Here is a 26,649-nt window from a genome sequence, read left to right as displayed (position 1 = left end):
TGCAGCCACTGGGAAGTTCTGAGTAGAGGAGTCAGACTTATATTTTAACATGGTCACTCTGGCTGCTGTGTAGAGACCAGACAATGGGCCACGGGGTTCCGGGAGGGAAGCCAGGTGACCTGTTAGAAGGTAAATGCAGGGATCTAATGACGTGGTGACAATGCTGGTGGTTCCGACCAGGCTGGTGTCGGTGGTGGATGGTGTTTGGATTATGGATATATTTGGAGTAAAGAGCCAATTAAATTGCTTTTTATATAATGTATAAAACGGAAGAATACAAAGAACTTCCAGTGTTGTAGCATTGTTACTGTAATAGAGTATATTTATCTAGTACTTTTGTATGAATCTGTTTGCGTGTTATTGATATAAAATGTTTTGAGGTTGTAATTCTATACCACCTACTAGTGTATGAATTTTCCATTCATTATGATATAGGTTATGACAGAAGGATATTCCACATTCTGAAATATTAGTTGAGAATAAGATTCCATTGTATATTTACACCATGTCTTCTTTATCCAGTCATCTATCGATAGACCCTTAAGTTGCTTCCATGTCTGGGCTATTGAAAACAGTGCTGCTCTGCGAGATATGTTTTTATGACTATTTTTGGCATGCAAAATAAATTTTAATCAGCATGAACACATATTGTATTAATGAGAAAGTATTACAATTTACGATGTACTCACTTCTCTAAGCTGGGACTTGCTTTTTATTTTACATGAGAAAGATAGATACTGTTCAGATGTCAACATGGACCACTCATTCTGGGAAGTGAAGGCCTTGCCTAGAGGGAGAAGGTGAAAGACGGAAGTACTGACTGGCATGGGCTTCCTGTGGGTGCCACCTGTTATGACAGAGAAAGATGCCTGCACAAAAGGAGGTTCTGCTTGCCTTCTGCCCACCATCCAGGCTGAGCAAGAAGATGACTCTCTTAAGTTTTTTGTTGCCAAAGCATCCATCCAATTGCCAGTTCACTCAACACATATTTACAGAATGCATATGATGGATTAGCACTGTTCCAGGCTCAGAGGAACCAACAGTAAACAAAACATAAATTCTAGTCACGTAGTATTCACTCTCTGCTTGGGAGAAAGACGGTGAACAGGCACATGCCATGTCAGGTGGGTACAAGTGCTGTCAGCGTGCATCAAGCCGGGTGACACGACAACAGATGCAGTGAAGGTGCCTCGTCATGTAAGAAGATCAAGAAAAACCTCTTTAATCAAGTGGCATCCATACGTGCAGAGAGCTTTCGGAAGTGAGGGACGAACTCAAGTGGCCACCTAAAGAAAGCACGTTTGAGGCAGAGGGGGGTGAAGCAGGAAGCATCCAGGATGAGACCAAGGTGGCCCTAGTGGAGGGTGGGCACCGGGGCCCGTGAGCAGAGGAGCACAGCAGAGATGCGGGTGGGGAGGACCAGCTTCACGTCGGACCTCGAGTCCTTCCTTGTCAACCGTATCCCATTATTGCTTCCTCCTTACAGATCTTGAAGATGTGTATATCTTCCAGAACCTCCTTTTAGAACAGAAATGTCCCCGCCCCAGGGAGAGAGCAAGACTTGAAGATCATTATCACTGTGATGTTAATTTTTCAGCTCACTTGTGGAAGCTTCATGGATAACCAGCAAAAATTTGATTTCAGGGAAAAAAAAAAGAAAGTGTCTAGGTGGTGAATTCAGGAGGGATAACATAATCAGTGGAAAGTCTGTGATGATGTAGGTGAGGGGGTAGCAAGTTTGTTTGACATTGGAGATGACTGCGTTTTGCTTACCCAAATTAATTTTTTTTTCTTTTCTATAATACAAGCTCCATTTCTCAGCCGCTTGCACCCATTTGCTCTGAGAAACTGATCTTTCTCCAGGCTCAGAAGGGTAGTATATTTCATGTAGTGTAAGGCGACCATGCAAACTCCGTTTTCCTCATTAGTGACTGACTTGGGAAATGGTATGTGACCCATTCTGGCCAATGAAATATGAGAAGACAGCTGGGGGTGGGAGCTTCCAGTAAAGGCTATTTAAAACACACAGGAGGAAAAGGTAGCTAATTCTGGATGTTGGTGGGTGGAGATAACTTGACCAGCTATCAACACATTGTGTGGTCACAGGGTTGACCCCGGCACCATCTTCTGATGGGAATTTATTTACCGCTTGCTGCAGAAGGGAGTTCCAGAATCCACACCAAAAGGGAATAAACCCATATATATATATATAAATAACAAACATAAGAAATATATAATATATATATATATATATATAAATAACAAACATAAGAAAAAAACAATACACATCAAGACACAGTCTATCAATAGAGAATCATAAAACATTATAATTAAAAATTATGTCCCCATTAAATATTGTTTTCACAGAAAATGCTCACAATCTGTTGTCAGAAGAAAGAAGTACACAAAAATCAAAATTTTATCCGAATGTCACGTATATGGACAGGGAGTCAGAGAGACAGAAATAGGCAGAGAGGTAGACATAGAGAATTTTTCATAGAGAAAAAAATCCAGATGCTAACAGACCAGATAGTAACAGCAGTTACCTCTGGGTGATAGGACCAGTTGAGCTTAGAGGATGTGAATTTTTATTTGTTTTTATGTAGTTTTGCATTTCAACATTGTAGAGTGGAAAAAGTACAGATATTACAGTCAGATTCAAAATAATTAATTTTACAAAAATCAGAGAAGGAGCATCCACGTGCCTCCCTGGCCTTTTCTAATAAACTTTTGAAGTGTTGGAGTCCTCCCCGTGAACTGGGAGCCTCTGAGCCCCAGGGCCCACCTTTGTCTCAGCCTGGCTGCTACCTGAGGCTCTTGACTCAATTTGAATACATTACGGAAGTCAGGGTCTGATCACTGGTGCCTCAAAAACTGATGAGAATTCCTTGCAAAACACTTGTCCACTACATGTCTCTATCTCGTGTGGCCCCGGGGGTGGCCCCGCAGCGAGTGTGACACTGTCAGCCCAAGGGTGGCCCCCTTACGTGACATCCCGCCCTGGTTTCGCTGACTGCCTGGGCATAGGACGGTGGCCTCTGGTCTTCAGCCAGCCCGCGCTGAGGCGAGGGCACTGCACACTGAGGGCCACGGGGCAGGGACGACAGTGACCTGTCCTCCCGCATTGACGCTCTTCGCGGCACCTGCCGGGCCGCGGGAGACTTAACGCGTGCGCAGAGCATCGCCAAGCTCCCCGCAGGGCACCTATTAGAATTCAAGGCAGCTTGAGTCGTTACGAAGGCTTGGGGCCTCTTAGCTAATTTGTGATGACCTATAGAGGCTAAAATGAGGCGGAATCGGGGCTGCTCCACTATTAGGAGACTCGCGAATGACTCCAGAGTCACTAGTAAGACAGTATTTAGAGCTGAGGTAGTTAACGTTTCAGAATACACACCAAGGCACGGTCTTCCCCTCCCCCCACCGCTTCCTGGTATTGGCATCCTGCAATCAGGCAGCCTGTATGTATTGGGGCGCTCCTGTGTGTTGCATATCTGTGCTATGACAGGGAAAGGAAATGGATGGTGGAGGAACAGAGACATTGCATGTGCACCTGTGGGCGGTGTGCTGCTTGGCTGTCAGTGTGGGGATGTCCCAAGCTGTCACAATTCAGGTTCCCCCAAACTTAGACAGAGCCTGAGGCAAGGGCTGCATGCAGAAAGCGTGTCTGGGAGGTGATTCTTTGAAGCATGCATAAGGGAATGGGAGAGAGGAAGGGAGGAACGTCTACAGTGCTACCAAGGTCACTGCTAAAACTTTTGCAGGGAAAAAAGAGCTGAAGTTGGTCAGTGGGGTTCAGTTTCACTGAGACAGTCTGAGCTGGGACAGAAGGACTTGCAGATTGTCTGTCTGAAGGCTGAGAGGTGGGAACATTCACCTTCCAGCTCCTGTCACCGCTGGCTCGACGCAGCCCCCCGGCTTCACTGACACCACTGTCCGCACCTGTGAGACGGCCCTGGGCCACTTGCTGGAGGAGGCAGGCTCGATAATAGAGCCTGTGCCCGCACAGGAATCTTCCCTAGAGCTGGGGTGGCCATGAGGAGGTGACCGGGACCACCCAGCCCCCGGGGTTTTATCCAGGTGTGTGTGTGTATATATATGTGTGTGTGTAAAATTCTTCCTTTCAGAGGAGGAATGGTAGTCTGCTTTATGCAAATTATTTACTCTTATTGTCAAATTCAAATCCAGAAGCAGTATAAGATTCGTGGAGTGTAAGATGATCACACAACAGACTGGTTTTCGTGAAAGTTCTCCTTTCCTCCACTGCATATTTATGCTTTGGACACTTTTATATTTTTGGTTTCCTGGTAGTTATTTCCCTTCATTGAAAAAGTCATAAAGAGCAGCCATGAAGCTTATTTGCATTCGGCCAAAGAAAACCTTTGCACCTGCCCCCAAAATGCATCCGCTTCTGGGTGGAACACACCAGCTGTTGCCCAGCCTCCAACGGCACGCCAGGCAGCTCATTGCAGAGAATGAGGCATCAGATCCCCGGCAGATGAAGCTGGTGGGGAAATTTCAAGTTGACAGAATGCAATTACCCAAATTGAAATTAGGCCAGAGGCGTATCAAGAGGCCATTCCCATCTGTTGGGGAAAAGGCTCACCAGATACTTAACAAGGGCAAGTGGTCAGGATCTTAATTTTAGGAGTCACTGAAAAGGCAGGCACTTAGAAAAATACTAAAGGAAAACAGTGCCTGGTATAAAAATCACATCTCTTCACTCGAAAATAAATAACATTCAGGCCTTGAGAAGATCGGCCCTTTCTGGCTCTGGGAGGAAAGAAATGCTTAGGGATGGAGAGGTTACATATTTCTACACCAGCTCCTCTTAGCAGGGACTATCGGACAACTGGTTATCCTGAAACTGATGAAAAGAGATTTCCCAAACCAAACGTACTGAGTCCAATACATTTATCCCTGGCCGTAATGGATAGATCCTTTCATTATAAGCTCGTGGACCAACACCCTGCCATTTTTCTAGGGGCCTTGACACAGCATATTTTCTTGACCAAGAAACTAAACTAATTTTTAGAGTCTGCAGCAAGAATAAATAAGCCAAGGCTGGCCGACAGCCTCTGACAGCTGCTGTGTGATGATTGCTTGTCAGAATCATGGACTCCGCAGGTCCATCCGTCTCAGCACAGGGACCCCCTGTCTGTTTCCTCTGTCCCTCGTAACATGTGCATCTTTCTCCCGGGGACAACGGAAAAGTCTGTCTTAGTCTCCAGGCCAGTATGAACCCAAGCGTTGGCTCAAGCCTCCGACACCCCTCGGCAGGGAGAGATCTCACCCCAGATCGTGGTTTGATGGGAGTCCGTCGCACTGAAAAATAGACTGGCTTCCCTGTTTTCCTCTTAATAATCTGCCCTCTTTTATGGACCAAGAACTCAGCATTTCCAGCCTAAGGGGAGAGTAACAGAGAGCATCTCTGGGCCAGATGTCTCTTCTTCCAGCTGCCACTTTGCGGACATGTGCTGTCCCTGGGCTCCTTTGGGCCATCCCCCAAAGTAAGGTGCCACGAGTCTTCTTTGTAACCTCCCTGCAAGGGACTGTTCGATGCCACATTTCTAATCTGGAAAGGCTCTTATGTCTCTCTCCTGCTGGATGTAGAGAGGAAGGAAAAGTGATGAGCTGGTAAGGGGTCTTATTCAGCATTGAAAAAAAAATTCTTTGTTGGGGTGGTTCACTTTTAACTCTCTACTTGCAAAGGCAGTGAGCTGGGGAAACTGGGAGATGGCCAAGGCTGGAGGGGGTGAGGCATCTAGCTGTCAAATTGAATGCAGCGGTCCACCGAGGTGAGGAAGACACCGCGGGTGCCCCAGATGCTGAGTGACTTGCAGCATCTCCGTGTGTCGCCTACCCCACCCCCTCTCCAGCACACAGTGTCACCATTTACTTGTCACTGCAACAGTTCAGGTCAGAGATCAGGAGTTCTCAAGTCCCAGGGTCCGGTTGCTCTGCCCTGAAAAGCCAAACTTTCCCAGAAAGTCTCCTAAGATGAGCTCAGTCTGACCGATGGCCCATCCGAGCTGTAAGTGAGCACTGTTCTTAAATTCCTAGCTCGGAAGAGATGTAAGCATTTGATATCCTTGCTGAATTCTGAACTGAGCTTTACCCACTTTTTTTTTTTTTTTTTTTTTACTAATTTATCAGAACAGATCTTTCTTTCTTTCTTTTCTTTTTTTTCTTTCTTTCTTTCCTTCCTTCCTTCCTTCTTCTTTCCTTCTTTCTTCTCTTCTCTATCTTGCTTTCTAATTTGTAACAAAGTTTATCTCTCATGGAGAAAAACAGAAATTATTAGTAAATGTGGATCCAGAGGTCTGCGGAAGCTGCAATGTTGGCATTATTATTTAGAGGTTTAGCTTCTACTAATCACCTCTTAGTTTTACTAGCCCGATATAACAAGCTGCCTTCTGCACATTTTATGTGAAAGCTGGTTTTCTGAAAGGGTGAAAAGTTGTTGGAGCAGGGAATGAATTAGGTGCTAAGTTTTATTTCCTACTAAATAATTCTCCTCGAGGTGGGTAAACTTTTAGGAGTTACGAAAAACGAAGATTCTACACTACAAAAACAAATCTCCAAGTGACAATTATTTGCCGGTGTTCTTAGCATTTATGAGTCTCAGTAAACAGTACATTTATGTTTCCCCCATTACCTTTGGTCATAAACTTCCCTTAAAAAAAGAAAAAAGAACAATTACGTTTCCTGACTGCATAATGAGCAGAAATATTCAGAACAGTAAAAACCCCTGGGTGGAGTGGATGGTGCATCTTAAATTTCTGGGTTTGAACTGTTCTCTAGGCACTGGCAAGGTGTCCGGTAACCGTATGGCCATAATTTAATGTCATTCCAGGATGTCATCTCCAGAAGGCCCATCGTGATTTGTGGGGCTACTTTTGGAGTTGGTGCCTCCCAGCACACAGCTCCTGGGAGTGGCTGGGAGTAACACAAAGCCCTTGGTTCAGGTGTGTCAACCTTGTGCGGCTGGTGTGAGCCCCACCATCCACCCTGGGGGCCAGCCAGGGTACCCCTGTAGCCAAAAGGATGCAGTCTGCACTTGGCTCAACCAGTGCATCCTGGCATCATGGAATATGGGGCTTAGAAAGGGACCTTAAGTGACCTCATTACAGCCGGCATTTTACTCACGAGAGAACTGAGGTTCCAGCTTCAGAGTCCATCATCTTCGGGGTCGTCACTCACAGCCCCAGAAGCCCCGTACAGCCTGGCTTTGGGTTTAGTATCTTCCCCGGGGTCAGGAAGGTGGCATAGGTTAGAGGGGAAGGGATTGCTAAAGAAAAGAGAATTAGGAAAACTAAACTTGAGGGAATTCATCTTTTCCTTTGTGATTCGGGAGGGTTTCGTGATTCTTCATATTGCTGTCAGAAAAGACATCAAGTGCAACATGTTCTCCGCTAGAAAAGTGCCAATGGAAATGAAAAGACAGGACAATTGTGTAGTTTCAAGATCATCACTTTTCTAGCTGTCTATTGTGAAAGACTGGTTTTTGTTTTTTTCCTGACTAGCTGATAGTTCTGTAAATTACTAGAAACATGAAATGCAAAAAGGAGATTTTCATAATACAAGTCCAGACTTTTATTATGTAGAGACAAAGGGACATAAGATTCCTCCGGCAAATTCCTATCGAGTTTCTGGACATACATGCTCAAGCCCTGCGCTCACTAGTGGCGGATGCATGAGGGTCCACAGCAGCATGTGTCTGTGGACCACACTCGGGTAGCGCCATCCCTGAATCTCTGTTCCTCTTGTATTTTGCATGTTTGTCTGGTTTCTCTAAATTCGATCTTTCTGATACCAGGGCTGGGGATCTGGGCATCTGTTAATTTTTGACAGGTACTTTTTATGTCAGATAAACATTTAAGAAAAATAAATAGTCCCTTATGCTAAAAGGAAGAAGACAAATTTATAGTTAAAAACAAACAAACAAAAAAAAAAACCCACAGAGCTCCTGGAACACTGGGAACATAACTGTGGTTTAAGTCTCTTGAAGGGAGACTTAATTTGGGGACAGGTTTGCTCTACCTGGTTTGAGTGTATAAAGGATTGAAAATATTAGGCATGGCCAATTGTCATTAAATTTCATCTGTCAATTTCTGTGTCCTCTGAAAGGCCTGGGAACTGTGTCTGTGCATCAGGGAGGAGAAGTTTAGCCAGGTTTAGGAAAAAAAAATTCAGAACACCCAGCTAAATTTGCATCTCAGACAGTGAGTAAGGTTGATAAGTATGACCCGAAAATTCCCTGGGATGTACCACATGCAGCATCTGGGGCTTTGTGATGTTAAACGCATGCTCATCACTTGTCTGAAATTCACATTTAACTGGGTGTGCTGTGTTTTACATGGTAATTCTAACTAGTAGTAGCCTTTCAGCTTGGACTTTTGCAAGTCTGGATTCTTCCAGCGAGAAGAATCCGTGCAGCCAGTCAAATCTGGCCCTGTTGACCCAGCTTGCTTAGCTCTTGGCAGTTAGAAGCTGATGGTCAGTGACACTCCTTTTAGAAAAATGTTTTTCCCACGTGACAAAGCAGTGACTCATCTTTCTCTGCTTTGAGGCACTTAGTTGGACGTCTTCCACAACCCTGGTGCCACTGTCGGCACAAGTCATGATGGAAGGTGTACCTGTGAGAGGTGCCGCTAGAATCTTCTAGCTCTGGGAACTGGAGATGGTGAGAGTCTTTGAGTGGAAATAGACAGGGAGACGTCATGATAAACCAAGGGAAAAATAAATCTTGGTTCCTACAACATATTGTAAACAAGCTGACAGAGATGCATCAACATATCTTACAAATAAACTCAAAGCGAAACTTGGAAGTACAGTGGCAGAATTAGTTGAGGATAAAAAGAAAGACTTGGATACTTAGGCTGGTTGAATTCTTTTGGGATGATGTCCTCTGCCATTGGTAGCTGTTACATTTTTATTAAATGAGAATATTTGTCTTTAGGTCTTAAATGAGAGTTTTGACCTTTTTTTTGGATGTAGAATTGATGCTTCCAGACTTTAAAAACTTAAACTTTTCTTAAATTGTTGTCCAACTCAGGTAAGGAGTAAACAGCTACTTAAAATACACATGTGATTTATTTTGATAGTGTCACTTCTGGGTGTTTAAAAATTTCCTCTCTGCTAATAATAAAAACCTTACTTGTAAATATACTCATTTAATTTTTTAAACCCATGTTAATTTTACACAATGAAATAAATGCTTATACTAAGACAAATTGGAAAATGCTAAAATTTATCAAAAAGAAAAGTAAAAATCACCAGTAACCCCTCCTGGAAGGGAAAAATTTCACTGTCATTATTTTGATGAATTTCTTCTACTCTGTTGTCTATGTGTTTATATTTCATAGTTGAAAAAGCTACTGCATAGACAATGTTCTGATTTTTTTTCTAAATTTTGATTTCTTTTTCCATTAGCTATTCAAGTTAAGCATTTCCTGTAGTGTCAAAATATTTCCTAAGAATTATTTTAATGGTTGAATCTTATTTTCTACTGTAATTTATTTAGTCAGCTGGAGTTGGGCATTCAGGTTTCTCCAATTATTGATTATTAAAATGCCAATGATGATCTATTTTAGATTCTTAGAACTGAAAATAATGGGTGAAAAGGATGAAGATGTTTAAGGCTATATATATATTTTTTTCTTTTTTTATGTCCTTTTTTGTGGAAGTACAGTTAGTTACAATGTGTCGTTTTCTGGTGTACAACATCATGTCCCAGTCATGCATATACATACATGTATTTGTTTTCATATACGTTTTCATTAAAGGTTATCACAAGCTATTGAATATAGTTCCCTGTGCTATACAGAAGAAATTTGTTTTTATCTGTTTTTATATACAGTGGCTAACATTTGCAAATCTCAAACTCCCAAATTTATAGATTGTTTACTATGCCTGCTATATATTTTGTTAGGCTGTATTAAAAGCATTTGAGACATTTATTAGGAACGTATAAGAGTGTCTGTTTCATTGATCTTCACTGTTGCTGTATTCCTTTCATTTTATTAACACATTCTCCAGGGAGACACAAGTAGTAAGATCTGTGTTTGCATATGTATATGATGCTGGACACCAGAAACTGACACAGTGTAACTGACTGTACTTCAATAGGAGAGAGAGAGAGAGATTGTGAAAGGAGAAATTTATCTTGAGGAACTGGCTCCCATGATTGTGAGAACTGGTGACTCAGAAAACTGTAGGGCAGGCTGGCGAGCTGGAGACCCAGAGAAGAGTTGATGTTGAGTCTGGTCCAACTGTAGTTTGGAGACAGACTTCCTTCCTTCTTGAGGGACCTCAGTCTTTATTTTTAAAGCTTTCAACTGATTGTATGCGGGTCATCTCTACGTAAAGTCTACTGACTTAAATGTCAATTCCATCTAAAAAATACCTGCCAACAACATCTAGACTGATGTTTGACCAAATAGCTGGACACCAGAACCTTGCCAGGTTGACATGTATATTAATCATCACACCTGTCATCCAAATAGAGTTTACTCTACGATAGAAAACATGCTCTTTTTTTCTGTTTGCTACGAAGATGTAACTGACTTCTCTAGGGCTTTTCTGTATACTGTGAGTTTGCTGTTTTAAAGACAAAGATTTTTTGCATCCCATTTTGGAATAAAGCATTAAAGATTTCCATCAAATGACACCAAGGAAAGAGCCCAAGTTTGGACATACAGAAATGAGACAGAAGTGATCCTCCGTTATATGAACTATAACATGTATGTATGTTATAACCGGATGATGTGGATAGAGTAGTTAAACCCACTCCCTCTTGATTTTCTCAACTATAAAGTGTGAAAAGTCATACCCACTTCCCAGGGACTTGGCGTTTCACTGAGGAGGCATTTGTAGGCATCCTGTACAATGTCTAGTAGGTGGGTGGGCTGTATTTTATAGTTGTACTGTATTTTAGTTCATCTGCTTTTTTCTCAACTAGCCCACGCCCAGTGCCCACTCCCAATAGTCTGTGAAAAAAACCCTCTCCTTCTTCTGAGAGTTCAGTACAATAGCAATTCACTTCCCACAGAGCTTCCATTTTTACTTTTTGTATGTGTGTCTCATTTCCCCTTCCATTATTTCTGAAAGTATTGTACATGAACCTCTGATAAATAAGTGAGATGATTTTTAGATAAATATTTTATTTATTCATTTAGTTAAACATTTATTCGGTGTGTATTACATCCCAAGGACTGTCCAAGGTGCTGCGGACGTAGCAGTGAAAAGATAGATAAATTCCTTGTCCTTATTAGATACTCAAACAAGGAAACCACAAGTGATGTTGTATTAGTCAGGGCGGGCTAGGTGATGCTGTGTAAGTCAGCAAATCCCCACAGCCTAACACAACAGTGGTTTCCGTCTCACACATAGCTAGTCCATGGCTGGTCCAGGAGACTATTCAAAGCAGCTGTCCTCAGCCTTCAAGGTGCCTCCTGCATATCAGTACATGCTCGCATCAGAGAAGAGCGGGCTGGAGACCCAAACAGTGGCGGTCAGAAGCTCATATGAGCACCACTTCCACTTCGTATTTTATTGGCTATAGCAAGTCACTTGGCCGTGCCTACTCCAGTGGAATGGAGAAGTCTGAGTCTTAGCCATCCTAGTGGTAAAGACGACCTGGGCCTGTCTACTGCGCCAGTCAGGGCTGTGAAAAATGTGTATAGAGAGTTGGTGGATAGGGTATATTTTAAAAAAAAATTATAGAAGCAGAATAAACATGAGCTTTATGCAGGTTATTGCTTAGAATGGTAATAAAGCACATTTGTATTTCAGAAAAAATTGAGTCAACTTAAAGAAAATTATTTAATAACTATTGTTTCAAATTGGTACTCAGATATAAGAAAAAAAATATTAAGGCCACTTGTAAATGGTTTATTTACTAAATCTGCTTGAGGACAAGGGTGAAGCCACTGTATATATATCAGTATCCTCGAATTTTTAGGCACAGAGGAGAGGCTCAAGAAACCTTTGCGGAAGTTACTAATGTTCGTTATTTTAAATTGCTTTTGCTTTCCTCCTTGACTGACTGTCTTGAACTGTAGTCCATTACAATTTTGTCTGGTGGCTTGGAATTTTCTTCCAAGAGCAATTTTTATTGTCTTTATCTACATTAATATCTTTACATTCAATTATAGTTTAAATTTGGACCACACATACTTGACTCACTCGTGGTCTCTTCTCATTTGTCTCAGATACTTTCTTAAACCATTGGTAAGTATTCAGTAGAAGAAAGGAAAGTGGTAACATTAATGTGGGAATTTGCAATCGACCATCTTGTCTTTAAAAACAAAACAAAAACAAAACAACTTTTATGTTTAATACTCACTTGGCAACTGCTGGGCTGGAAAGGAATTTCACAAATTTGAATAAAGAGGGCAGGAAATGCTATGATTTAAAAAAAGAAATTTACTCAAGGCCATGGACATCTTTCTTAAAGGTAGAATTGTATCCTTGTTTCGAAGATAGTATGGTTATGTTTTTTCTTTTTTTTTTTAACATTTTTTATATTTTATAATCATTTTACAATGTTGTGTCAAATTCTAGCGTAGAGCACAATTTTTCAGTTATACATGAACATATATATATTTATTGTCACATTTTTTTCTCTGTGAGCTACCATAAGATCTTGTATATATTTCCCTGTGCTGTACAATATAATCTTGTTTATTTATTCTACAATTCTGAAATCCGTCTGTGTCTTCCCACCCCCTGCCCCCTTGGCAACCACAAGAAAAAAACAAACAAACAAACAAACAAAGCATAAATACAAAACAGAAATAGACTCACAGACATAGGTTATGTTTTTTCTTATATCTCTACTGTTCTTTTCTTTTTTTGCGGGGGGAGGCAATTAGGTTTATTTATTTATATATATTTTTTTAGCAAATGTTCTGGGGATTGATCCCAGGACCTCGTGCATGCTAAGCACGTGCTCTACCACTTGAACTATACCTTCCGCCCCCCTTTTCTTTCACTTTTGATTTAGTCTTTATAATTAAAAAAAAAAAAAGTCACCCAAAGAGAGGGCGCATGTCTCCTCTGAGGAAGTAGCTAGGTCAGGGGCCTTCCAGAAGAGTCTCTGTCTCTACTGGATTGATTTTCATTTCAGCACCATCACCTCCCACCTCCAGATGTGTGTCCGAGGCATCCCGTCCATTCTGTTGGCCAACTTGGCTTAAATGAGTTCCTCTCCCGTCTACACTGTGAGTCACATGTGTCTGTAAGAGTTTATGCCCTTTGATGCAGTTTGCTGCTTTTAGATTAGTACCAAATTTGTTTGTTAGTCGGCAAATGGGACACAGCTGGCTTCTGATTTAGAGAGCGCCTTAAACTAGTTACCTCCTAACTTAACTTGATCATTTAAATGGAAAGTGCTCCTGCTCCAACAGAGCAGACATGATATAAAAAATATTTCCGACATGATGCTCTTGCCCCTGTGGCTACTGGTATCTCTGGGGGGAAAAAAAAAGTGAACAAGGCAGCCTTTAAGATTCTCACAAGTGGTAAACTGCCTTTCCATTATTTAAGAAAAGCTTTAAATGTTCAACATTCTTAAGCTAATGATAATGGATACCCAGAAAATACCAATAAATGGAATAGAATAGATTTTGGAAAGTGGCAGCTTGTGGAGAAATTACTGACAGTATCGATGTGTGCTGGAACGTCACCTGCAAGGGGGCGATAGCTTGGACTGAGGGGAGTTACTTCTTTGGGCTTTGGCTTGTAAATAAGGCAGCAGTCCTTTCTCTTCAAGGAGCCTCTAGGCAGTTATGAATGAGAGAGCACTGATGTGCTTTGTCCAAAGACACGGAGCTGGCAGTGGCCCTCTAGGATGCTGATCTGGGCATCTCGTGATCTGGAGGAACCTCAGTCTGTCATTGAGGAGGACAGCAGTCTATAGTTGAAGATGACCAGACCTCGAGTCAGAAGATTTGGAGAGTCCTGGCTATGCTGTTAACTGTCACTAATTTAGCTTTCCGCCCCAAGTGCCACCAAGGCTTATGTGGTCTGGCCCCAGCCTCCTTTTCTAGTCTTCACGGCTCGCCTGCTCCCTTCGAGCCCCTGCACATTTCTTGCGCCTTCCAGAGGCACACGCTTTGTCCGGCTTTCTGCGCATGCTGTTCCCTCAGCCTGGCACGCTCCACCCAGAGGCAGGCTTACGGGTACTGAGCAGATGCAAGACGTTCTAAGGGTTATCGGTGCTTCCCATGACTCTCTTGGTGCAGTCTCAGAACAACTGTAGGAAGGGGGTGATGGCGTCGGATGGAGGAGGCGCTGAGGGAGCGCGATGCGGCGGAGGCAGAAGGGAACCCAGCGGGCGGGGTGGGAGCCAAGCGCGCTCACAGCGCAGGGCACCCGGGGCACGGTCCACGCCGTCCTTTGAACCCCAGCGCCTTTCCTTGGACAGCACTTCCTGACTATCCTATTTAAGGTGGAGTCCTTCTCAGGGGTGGGGGTATAGCTGAGTGGGAGGTTGCACGCTTAGCACATGCAAGGTCCTGGGTTCAATCCCCAGTACCTCCATAAAAATAGAGAAAGGAAGAAAGAAAGAAAGGAAGAGAGAAAGGAAGAAAGGAAAGAAAGTTCCCGGTGACTCTGCCTACTTTCTTGCTCATTATCTCACCTCCCCAACTAGAATATATACTCTTTGTGGGGAGGCACTTGTTCTGATCTATGTGACGCTATACCCCCAGAGGCGTCCCGAGGGGAGGATATCACTTAGGTTAGAATCGTTGCTCATGTTTAAGATGTTTTATCTTTTTTTTTTTTTTTTTTGGTGTATATATATATATTTATTGATGTGATTTACAGTGCTGTGTCAGCTTCTGGTGCACAGCACAATGCTTCAGTCATGCATAAACATACATATATTCATTTTCATATTCTTTTTCACCATAAGTTACTACAAGATATTGAATATAGTTCCCTGTGCTGTACAGTATAAACTTGTAGTTTATCTATTTTTTTACATATTAATATCTGCAAATCTTGAACTCCCAATTTATCCCTTCCTGCCCACCCCCCTGTAACCATAAGTTTATTTTCTAGGTCTGTGAGTCTGTTTCTGTTTTGTAAATAAGTTCGTTCGTCTTTATCTTCACACGCTTACCGAGCACCCGTTTGATGCCAGATACCACGCCAGTTTTGGGAAAGAGGAAGGCAAATAAGAATGGTGGGTTCTCCAACGTTCTTGCCTTTCCTGATGCTTTTAGAGCATCCCAGGGGTAAAAAAAGGAGAAGTTAATAGGATAAACATTATATCTGGGCAAACACAAGGTGCTGGGAAAGTCAGGCTGTGTGGAGAGTGACTCGGAGGGGGTGATACCTGTGCTGAGACTGGAGGATGAGGATGAAGGCTCAGAGGTGTGGAGGTGGGTCTAGGGGAGCCCTCCAAGCAGAGGGGATGACCGAAGGCCCCGAGAGCACAGTCCTGTCCGGAGAACAGTGCAGGGCAGCATCTACTGTCTGCGTCTGGAGAAGAAGTTAGGTTTTCCAGTGTCTTGGAAACGAAACCAAAAGTCAGGACTTTATTGTCTGAGCAATGAGATGCCACAAAGGATTTTTAAGTCAATGGGGATTTTTACTTAGTATGTGACTCAGGGTGCTGCCTCCAGCCAGGAAAGTTGGAAGTCTGTCCATTCGCGAGATGAGACCCCATCTTGCAGAGTAACACAGACACGTTGGCAGCGTTGATTTAATTTTCTCAGCGACAGTCCTGCCGGTGCTTCTCACTCCTACTTTCCCTACCTTCTCTCCCTTTTCCCTTCCAACTGCTGTTCTTGTCAAAAGTCAAGCCTAAAACTGTTTGCCCACCCTCCTTATCTTTCTCCGCGGACCCTCCACACCCTCACAGTTCCCATAAACCAGACCGTTTTGTGGAGTCTGTTGCCTCCGGGGTGGCAGGGCTTTTAAGGGCATGGACCCCCGAATTGTGCTTTGGGCCAGATCCTCTGTTCTTCATGACTCGGGAGCTGGATTTGTACCGGGAACCTTCTATCCGAAAAGGTGACCCTGGGCTGGGGAGGGCAGAGCCGACTTGACCAAGTGGAGAGGAGTTCGGTGCCGGCGTGCCGCTCTGGGCATGCGTGAGCACGCAGCAAAACACAGCTGGCACGGCTAATTTTAGCCTCGCCCGCCTTGAAAAGGGACCCTTTAAGGAAATATATTTTCTCTGAAACAATTTGTATTATAATGTAGCAGCTGATAGGCATGTCAGAATGCAACTTATTATTGGTGGGGAAAAACTCTGCCAAGTGATGATGATTTTTGTTGTTATTTTTTGTGATGATATCAGAAAAGTGATTTAAGCATCCATGAATCATAAAGGGATAGACAGTGAGAGAATCGGTGATTTTATTTATCAGGACTATCGTAAACCTAAGGGGACGCCTCTTTTGATTTTTACCAGATGGATGTAATGGTAAGAGTGATTATGTCTGCTGCCGTAAGTTGGCTGTTGTGATCTGGTGATGCCTGTCTTGATAATAGAGTGGTCCTGGAGTAGACTCTGAAATTTCTTCAATACTTACCGTTCTCCATGTCCTCCAAGAAGTAAAAGGTTAGTTTCTAAAGCAGGTCTCGGATTCATTGGGCTTTAGTGTGTTCACAGGTTTTGAAAGCTCCCGGGCACACTTTTTCCATTTTAACCAGCACGGTTGGTCTGTCTGCCTTTATCATTATTATTATTTTTTTTTCCTTCCTCTCCCTTCGTCCTCCGGTCCCTCCCCTGGTCTGCTGTGTTTTGCTCAGCAGGGTGGCTTACCTTGAAACTTGGCAGGACGAGAAGAGAAGGCAGCTCTTGTGCAGGGTTGATGGAGGGAAGGAGAAGACACAATCCACCGCCCACATCTGAGCTCCCCGGGTTCAGCTCCAGCCGCAGCAGCCCTGCTGTAGGAACCGCTTTGCTATGCGAGATAGCCAGCAGAGGGAATCGGAACTTTGCTTGCAGCAGGGGTTGAAGCAGCCTTTTTTTTTTTTTTTTTTTCTTGGAGGAAATACTGCAGCCTTCTGGAGTGCGTATGCTGCTCCCTGGAGGGGCTCTCCGGGTCCCACCCACCGGCTGGAAGGAGGGGAAGTGAATGAAAGGACAGGACAGCCTGAACACCATGTCACTCTGGGAGGGAGACAGCCGCAACTGAGCTGTGCAAGGTTTTTTTTTTTCTTTTTCTTTTCCCCTTTCTTTTTCTTTCTTTCTTTTTCTTTTTTTCTTTTTCTTCTTTCTTTCTCTTTCTTTTTTCTTTTCTTCTTCTTTTTTTTTCACCTTTTTCTTTAAGGTGGGGACAGAGACAAACAGGAGACAGGAAGCTGACCTGCAAGGATTCAGAGTTGTGCTCAAAGGACTTTGATTTTTTTTTTTTTTTCCTTTACAAACGCTGGCAATTGACATCACTACAAACAGCCTGGTGGAGAAGAAACTGCCCCATCCCAAGGAGACCCCGGCGGCTGGAGGAAGGCAGGCAGGATCTGGGAGGCTGTGAGGGGGGTTTTCCTACGGATTTCCCCCCCCCCTCCTTTTTTTTTTTTTTTTTTTTTTGGTGTGTTTCTTTTTAAAATTCTCGCTGTGTTGGAACTAGCCAGTGGTGGAAGAAGAATCTCCAAAGCCTCATCAGTCATCAGGACTGTCAGGAATAGTGGTTAAAGAGGACGCTCGCCTGGGGCACTTACCCTGTCATCCAGTTTCCTGCCTCGGAGATAGAGATTCCAGCTACATGGGCAAACGCCTGGACCAGCCACAAATGTACCCCCAGTACACCTACTACTATCCTCATTACCTCCAAACCAAGGTATGGCTCGACCCACGGTCTGGCAGCAGTGTGGTGTCCTTCTGCACTTGGGACGGGAGACAGACAGGCGTGTGGACTATGATTATTGAGCACCCCCTACCCCCGCCACCCCATCGCCTCTTCCTGCTTCTTTGACATTAGTAACATAGCCATGGAGTTAATGAAGCAGAGAACAGGAGAAGGAAGCCAGCCCGGAATCGTGGCTTTCGCTTTAAGGAAAGATAATAGTTTCCCTGGAGCTCCTTTGTTGTTATTTGGCAGCATAAACGTTCCTGCTACGGGTCCAGCCCTTGGCAGATGGGCAGGGTTGTTAAAAAGGAGATCAGAACCGTGATTAGCAGGCATGAGAATACAGTTTCAGGGGCTTTTCTGGTGAGCTGTTCTTTGTTTGTGGCTCTAAAAGGGCTTTATTCCCCCCACCGGACAGGACATGCCAGGGTGGGGGCGACTCAAACTTTTAATCGCTGAGTGTAGAATAAAGAAGGGCTGGGAAGGTATACGGCGACTACCTCAAGACCCTCAGAGTTTGTTTGGGTGTATTTTCTGCTGTTGTTCATTGCCTTACGTGTTTTATTTTGTACTGAGGACGATCGGGATGCTAGAGGCGGAATTCCGGAGCTTTACAATAGATGTTCTGTACTTTCCGAAGCTCGGGGTTTCTGTGCTGCCTGCCACCCGGAGGCCTGGGTCTGGGAACGGGGTGAAACATAGCTGATGATGATTGGACGTTAACTGGTTAAATACTTTAGGCTTTCTGCTTGCGCTCAAATGATCGCTGAGGGGGCCGGGGGCAAGCCCACGTCACTAAGCGGTGGGTAGTGCCAACCCTGAGCTTCATCCTGCAGTTCAGACATGGAAGACTCTCAGGTGTGAAATCACTGCTCCAATTTGTCAGTTCCACTGGGCTTGATCTGGGGGAAAATGTTGGTAGTTAGCCCCTTGAATGCACGGATTATATTTCTTTACAGATGATCCTGTTTTGCATTGCATTAGCCAGACTCTGCCTTCTCCTTAACAAATAAATGTGCCAGGAGTGAGCAGGGCGTGCCTGAGTGATCCATGCTGTCACTAGGACTCGGTGATGTGATGAGGGTTTGGTAATTCATGCTCTAGTTCTCGTTTATTCTGTCTCTCCCAACAATGCCTGTTTGCAAACCCGACCAGGCAGCGGACTTTCAGTATTACATTAAAGACTGTTCTTTTTTGCCCTTTTCTTTCTCAGTCGCTCCGAGATTTGCCCTGCCCCTTCCAAGGTCGACTCACACTGCTTTTAGCCTTTGTGAGCATTTAGTTTGTGCTGTTGCTGCTTAAATAGCCCAGCCCTCCTGCTCCAGTGGCTCCAGCTTTAACTCTTCGGGGGATTGGGAAGAGAACGCTGCCTGCCTTCCTTAAGGAAATGGCAAAGCAAGGACAAGTTAAAAAGGGGAAATTTAGTCGTTTCTCATCCCCCAAAGAAACAAAAACAACAAACTCAAGGGTTGCCTGAAAAATATCAGACATTCCATCCTCTTTAGTCATTTGGCTAAATTTTTCCAAATGTTACAAAATTCATGCCTTCTTTTCGGTTCTTGTTTTCCACGATGAAGGAGATTCAGAAAAGAAACTTTAGATCCAAATGAATGGGATAATTGCTTTTCTGCTAGAGACTTCTTTTAACCTATTCCTGGCAGGAAATAATGTTGTGCACATTATATTAAAGAGACAGGATACTGGATCAGCTACACTGGTGGAAAATGTGTGTGTGCGTGTGCGTGCGTACTTGGGATACAGAGGGAACGTGTTGAGAGAAAAGAGCCCGAAAAATACGGAGGGAGTTTATTTTTGAATCTGTTTTGGGGTCCTAGGTAGTTTAGCGTTGCATAGACAGGCGGCATCTGGATCTTGTTAGTTTCAAGCCAGTCAAAGCCATCAACTTCTGGAACATTTTTAAAGAAGTTAGCTCCATTAGGCGGCCTCAGCTGATTTTCAGGTAATCAGATCAGGGTGGAAGGCAACACTCGGTCAGTTCCTTTGCTTATCATGGTAGCTCACACTGATGATTACGTTGTAAAATTTCGACAGTGCTGTGAAGTTGTCAGATACTGTTCCGGTGGCTCTGAAATGACAGACGTTAATAACATTCCCGGAAGCTGAAGATATGAAAACGTGCCCTGTTTTGGAACTCAGGCACGCAGGGAATGGAAAGAAGGGTCTGTGGACAACATTTTAAAGGGTGGGAACTTTCTGACAGCATTAACACTGTTTAGTGAAGCCCTGTCGTGTCCCAGGATAGCATGAAAACAGCCGGGTTATTTCAGTACCACTTTTTGCACTAATATCTCAAAACACCATCAAAAGAATTTTGAAGGAAATACAAGCTCTTTATATTTACTTGGTAAGCCTAAGTGAGATTCATAAACTCCCCTGTCCTTCTAGACTTGGCTTGTAGTTATAACGCAATTTAAAAATCATGGCTATTTAAAATGATGCTGACATGTAAAGGAACATTTATGGTTGATGAAAACAGAATTCTGGGGTAGACAACAAAAATTATATCCTGGTGTTATTGTGCCTTAAACTGTTCTCCAAATTCAGGTGTTTTTAACCAACCCATGAAAGCTATTTGCTGCCATGACTTTTGGGTGGAAAAATCGACATAGTTTAAAGAACTAAAATGTTTATTATTGTATTTATTTAGAAAATGCAAAAATACTGAACCTTCTCTTTCTACCTAAGTATGTGTGTTAGATACAGTTGCTAGGTTCCTATGATAAAACAAAAGGAACGTGGATTTTTAAATTAATGCAGATGTCTTCCAAGTCCTCAAATGCAAGTGAAGTTTTAAGAAAACTTGTGACACTTCCCTGCCTCTCTCCTCTTATTACCCATCATAGTAGAAGCAATCGCTTTGTTGCTTAAAAAGGAAAAAGAAAAATAGGGAAAACCTGAGGCTAGCTTACACCTTGTGGCGATGCCAGTAAAATATGCTTCTTCTCATAGGCCTTGAATTAAAAATTGTCACTTGTCAATTTTCTTTTTGGCCAATTTCTTTTTCCCCCTGCCAAAAGAAGCAATTTCAAAAAAGAACATTGCTTTTGGTTGGGAGTCTTGAAAAAATCTTGGTGACATGACATAAAGTTTAAATAAGACAGAGAACTGGGTTAAACAACAACAAAAAATTGCATCAAAAGGAATTTGCTGTTGGAAGGCCACCCAGAATAATCAGCAAGTTTTAGAGAAAGGGGACCAACAATAGTTCATTAGCTTAATGATATTATACGTAATGATGTTTGATTGAGTTGTACCCTAATTTTGTCAAGGAATTTGTCATAGCTCGCTCCAAACGACCAACCTGTCGCTATTGCATTACAAGACCCAGGGTGAATTTCAAGCTGAATTTGAGGTCTTTTGCAGGGTTTTCCGGGAAAAACAAATTAGTGGAAGTGGGAAAGCTAAAGAGAGTAAAATGTGGTGGTCCCTGCCTGGTGAGTCAATATTTTGCAGTTGAGAAAGAGATATTTCTCTCCTACGAGATACTTGGAAACCTTTAGTCATCTTCGTAAAACTGTAAAATTCACTCAAGTACACACAGCAAGCTGGTCTTCCTCTTCCACATCCTCACCAGTTCACTGTGTTTCTACCAACTCGGTGTGGTTTCTGACCACGTGGTTTCTTCATCAGTCGACTGCTTTCCCTCCTTGGCCATCTGCTTCCCCAGAAGACCTTGAAGAGAGGGGTTCGGACCATGGAACCCCGACAGGGTTTCTCTGGCTGGTGGGACTCAGATTCGGCTTGGAGCCTGGTGTGAAGCTAGGGTCAGGTGGAAGGAGTAATTCATCAACTGTGCACTGATTTCAGGCTGAATTTCCAACCATCTGCAGCTGGACAGCCGCCCGGCTCTGAAAGTCTCACTGGAGTCCAGCAGTGCCACGGAAGGAAAGACACTTGAAAACACAAGGACTGAGCAGTCGGAGGGAAGACAGAAGCTCCTGGTGGGGGTGGGGGGGGGCACAGAATCTTCTTGAAAGTCGTGAATGTGCAGCTCTTTCAAAGGCCAAACAAAACCGCCCTGAACACATTTCTTGCACACAAAAATGGAGAAAATCTTGCCGAGGGAGGGAGTGAGTTTAGAATTTCCTCAGTACTTCCTGCCTCAGATTTGCATGGATAGTCACAGTTGGTAACTTGCCAGTTTTAAAGCAGCCTTGAAAACTCCCAAGTACGGTTTCTCTTTGAAACATACAAAACTGGTTTTTTAAAAATTCTTCCAGCAATAGACGTTTTCAGTAGAACTCCAAATACTTCTTTTCGCTTCAGTGGGTTAATAGGATAGCATGAAACTATGAGAACTCTTGTCTCATTTTAGAAGGCATACTATTTTAATTGGTTTTAAATGAGAGGAATATTCGAAATAAGGGGCTGCCCTCCCTTTTTAGCTTTTTTTTTTTCTTCTTTACTCCTTGAAATCTTTGTGATTGTTGGGATTCTCTTGTCTATGATGTAATTGTTGTTATCACAACACTAAGTTTGCTGCCTCCTTATACGGAGTAGAAGTGTAAAAAGTTCATTTTTTTTTTTCCTCCCGAGTAATTCCAAACTTAAGGGAAACACCATGTATATTTCTATGAACAGTATCTTTCCAGCACATTTTCCTTTCACTTTCTCTCAATTTGGAAAAAGAAAAACAGAATCATAACTCAAAACTGTTTCCATGAAGTCATAAACTGGATCTGCGGGCTGGAGGTAGGGGCGAGGTGAAGGGACAGGGGCCAAAGACAGAAGATGCATGCGAGTCATTCCAGGTCTTCCTGGCTCCAGGAATTCTGGAAAGCTGCGTTTCTGCACTAAGATGATTTACACAATCCTTTTTTTTTTTTTTTTTTGACATTATCAGTCTTTTTGGCAGAGAGAGGGCTCAGTCACAATTATGCCCGTGCCAAATTCAAAGAAAACCAGGCTTCTCCTTTAAAAGAAAATCTTTTTAGGGTTGGACTTCTTATTCAGGGTAAATGGTTGGTGTTTATCCAAAATTGGCTTCGAGGACTACATTAAAATTGTGTTTTGTAATAGTCTCATAAGCCACAGCTGTGTGTGATTAAACAGTGTAATATCAAAAGCATGTAAGAATAGACATTTTTAGGCTATAGCTGTTACACAGAAGAGTGCAGATGGAGCCGAGGGGAGACTGGGAGCAAAAGCAGCCACGTGTGTTGTGATATGTGTGTGAACATATGTGTCATGATACGTATGTTGCGTTGCTGTTTTGTGCAGTAGTGGGAAAAATGCTGAACTCTTTTGGAGGTGATCAAAAGCCCTGCTCTTTGAAAAATGGAAATAGACAAAAAAGCACCCATTTTTATTTTAAATAATAGCGTGCCATTTAATTGCAAAATGCATAGTTACTGAATGGATCCGAAACCCAGGCAAATGGAAAGATGAAAGTTAGCCCCATGGAGCACACTTTGAAAAAGGAAAAGTGAATTTTTTCCTTTCTGTTTTGAAATTATAAATGCTTTTCTTCTCTGTTCCTTTCTTTTCTTTTCTTTTCTTTTCTTTTCTTTTCTTTTCTTTTCTTTGCTACTTTAATCTGTAGAACTATTATTGTAAGAAAACCTTCAGGTCATTTATTCCTAAAAAAAAGAGGGCTAGATAATAAGAATCAGCAACTTAGAGCAAAATAAGTAGCAGTGTGATTCTTTTTTAAGATATTTGAAAATATGATACTCAGTTTGCATGAATATTGCTCTTTTGTTAACAGTGTTAAAAATTACATAGTTACGCACAGCGACACAACTTTTCCTTCTATTTTTTTTTTTTAGCAAGAATGTTACAGTAAAGAAGTTTTTAACTACAATGTTTGTGAAAGAATGTTCATGAAAACTATAATGCCTGGTCTTGCAGAGATTACCCAGCTATACAATTAATAATACTAATAACAAATGTATTAGTAAGTCATTATTTTCGGGGCCTTGGAAAAGCCCATAGAATTGGCTATTGACTTTCGGATTTCAAACATTAAAAAGCAAATTTAAAAAAGAGAAAAGGGGGGCGGACAGAGAGAAGTTGGATTCAGTGTGTTTTTGTTTTCAACTTTTCTTTTTCAAGTTGATAACAGCAGAGAATGTGTTCACATAAATTTTTTTTTCCCCGTGTAGATTTATTGGTCAGGAAATATGTACCATGTGGAGTCAGATCCCTGAATAAAGTTTTGCTGTTCAGAACAGCAGCCTCTAATACACAGCAAATTTCAGGAGGCTGGATGATTAGTTAGAAGATACCCGTCCTGTCTTTCTTCGGGAAGATTCTCTGATTTGTGTGTCAAGGAGTTGGCTTCCAGGTCACCTTCTCTAGGACGTCTTCCGGGCTTAGCATGTGTGAGTCTCGCTTTGAGACAGTTGAGGCTGCTTTGAGATATTTAGTGGTCTTTGGGAGATGGCCTCAGTTTTGTGCCACTGATGAGATTTTGTTTGGGTCCTCCGTGCTTTCTGCCGAGCAGCTCAACACTGTTTTGCTGATTCCAGGGACCTGACAAACATCCTTGGCCACATCTGAATCCAGCATCCAGAGAAGCACCTCCATCCCCCGGGGGTGGGTGGAGAGCTTTTCCCAGGGGTGGGACCAGAAGACAGGTGCTGTCGAAGCACTAGCGTTGCTGGCTTCATTGTGGCTCACGTCTTCTGCTTTGAGTGGGTAAACTCAGGTCGCATCCAACGACTGAAGGTTGGTGATGTGACACTGTCCTGTGCCTCATTTCACTTGCTTTCTAGGTGGCATCAGAGTTGGATGGTTTTGTGTCTGTTTGGCTAAACCAGTTGAGGTGATGAAGGAAGTTGGCTTGTCTCATTGAGATCCTGACAGCCCTCGATCCGTGAATGAATCTAGGAGCCAAGTGTACACGTGGGAATCACGATCCAGAGACAAAATGCTGTTTTGACTAGAGTTTGCAAAAACCTACGAATCCTTGAATTTCTAGATAGTAACCTTTAAAGCACGGGGTGGGGGGGGATTACTACAGTAACCAGAGCACATGGGATTGTAGAAGATAAATGACAACTTCCCCGGGACACAGAAACAAGAACATTCTCTTTCCCTCTTTTTCTCGAGAGGTCTCCCCATCTTCGTCCACCCCAAAGCCCCTGTTGGCTGAATTCATGAAAGTAACTGGAACCTTGGATTTTGTTTTTAACAAATGGCAAAAAAATGCAGAAAGGAAACTAGATTACATATACAATCGAGGCAACCTTGATAAGGCTTCCCTGTCACGTGGGAGGGAAGAAAACTGAATCTCATGATATTCTAAATATTGATGCTACTACCAATATTTGGGAACTGGTTTTTAACTTGTTCTAGAATTGGCTTTCCCACGATTCTACTGCAGGGTTAAGAAACTGGCATGTGTTGCCCTCAGTACGCTGGGCGCACCTGACTTCTTGGTTGTCGTCTTCTTAAGTGGTCGTTTTGAAGCTGAATATGGGTCATGTCTAGAATTTACTGAGGGTTTTTGAGACATCTTACAGTTTTTATCCTGGTACTGGTGTCTGTTTATCTTAGTCATATTTCTGATTGATGACAACTTAATGAAAAAGAAAACGGGAAACAGAATGCTAACTAGCTGGTTTTCTGGAACAGATTAAGATACCCTAAATGCTTTTCTTATGTTTGCAAGTCATATTTGAAGCTGTTACTGACGTCTGGGAAGTCCCGTGTGGCTCCTCTTAAAGCTTACCGTTCCCACAGATTGGATGGTGGCACCTAGAATATGCCTGAGAGCTAAGGTAGCTTAACACTGAAGCAAAAACACACTTTTCAACTCCAGAGACTTTGGAGTAGGTGACGTATTTGAAGAAGTGTGTACAAAGACTGTTTGCAAGGAGACCACACAAGAAAACCATATGACCTACCTCTGATGTTTAATCTTCTCTTGAGGGATGAGAAACACATTTTTTTTAGGTTGGTGCTAGTCCACTGAAGGGTTGTGACAGCTCCTGGGTTAGCCTTGGTCTTGGCTTTTTGTCGCTCAGTCTCTTGTCCATTTGAGACACCAGTTGAGACACCGGTTGAGACTGTGCCTTTGAAAATAAAGATGTTGTCTTTTCACTTAGGTAGGCAGGGAATTCTGAAAAGAATCAAGTTCTGGTGTTCTTTTCTAATTTTTTCCCCAAAGTCAACCACCGGCTTAAAGCTTCATTATTCACCTGTTAGGACATCTAGACGTCTGTTGGCAATGGGAAACCTCCCCCTTCTGGCTTGTTCTTGTTTTTGTGTTTAACTTTGTTGATAAGCTAGAAAAAGAGGGGGGAAACGTGCAAGGGGATAGGTCAGTGAACATGAACAATTTTTTTCTCCACGTTTAGCGTCTTCCTTTAACGATGGGTGAAGTTCTAAAACCTTCATGTTTTCTGGACATTTTTGGAGGTTTATCTTAACAAACATATTGAACATATTAAAGCACACTCACATTCCATGTCAAATTAGATTTTTTGCAATAAAATATTGAAAGATTTTTATAATTTTGTTGCTGAAACTCTCTGAGTACAAGTACATTTCTGTGTCCTTGTGAATTTGAGGCCATCATCTTGCATAGGTAGGAACTTTTGCAAAGCAAAATATATATATATAATCTACAGATCTGCTTCAGGTAAAAAGATTGTTTGCTTTTGTGCTAAATAGAACCATGAATAAGTTGACCATTCAGTATGTTTTGTAGAAACAAATGTTTACTAATTTTGGTTTCAGAGTTTTCTTTCTGGTTGGGAGATTCTATATTTTGTGGGTCTGAAAATGGTCAGAGAACCTAAAAATCTGGCCACATCTCTAACTGCGGTGGCCTTTTGCCATTCAGGAGATCTCTGGGTTTTAGTAATCC

General features: G+C 42.7%; 1 protein-coding gene across 4 annotated transcripts in view; it reads left to right on the top strand.

Annotated features, from left to right (window-relative positions):
- The window catches only part of RBMS3 (RNA binding motif single stranded interacting protein 3), a 919,284-nt gene that overhangs the window by 284,007 nt on the left and 608,628 nt on the right, over positions 1-26,649 (top strand). For 3 of the 4 annotated variants that reach the window (XM_031469816.2, XM_064496809.1, XM_010977816.3), the window contains exon 1: positions 16,732-17,804. The exons of the other annotated variant lie outside the window; for it this stretch is intronic. In XM_031469816.2, the coding sequence (XP_031325676.1) occupies positions 17,730-17,804 (75 nt within the window). In that variant the 5' untranslated portion in view covers positions 16,732-17,729. Of the gene's footprint in view, positions 1-16,731; positions 17,805-26,649 lie in introns of those variants that run through there. 4 annotated transcript variants of the gene reach the window in all.

This window comes from Camelus dromedarius, chromosome 17 (genome assembly GCF_036321535.1).
Source record: "Camelus dromedarius isolate mCamDro1 chromosome 17, mCamDro1.pat, whole genome shotgun sequence".
NCBI lineage: Eukaryota > Metazoa > Chordata > Mammalia > Artiodactyla > Camelidae > Camelus > Camelus dromedarius.
The sequence above is the reverse complement of the archived record's forward strand: the minus strand, read 5'-3'. Positions and strand labels throughout refer to the sequence as shown.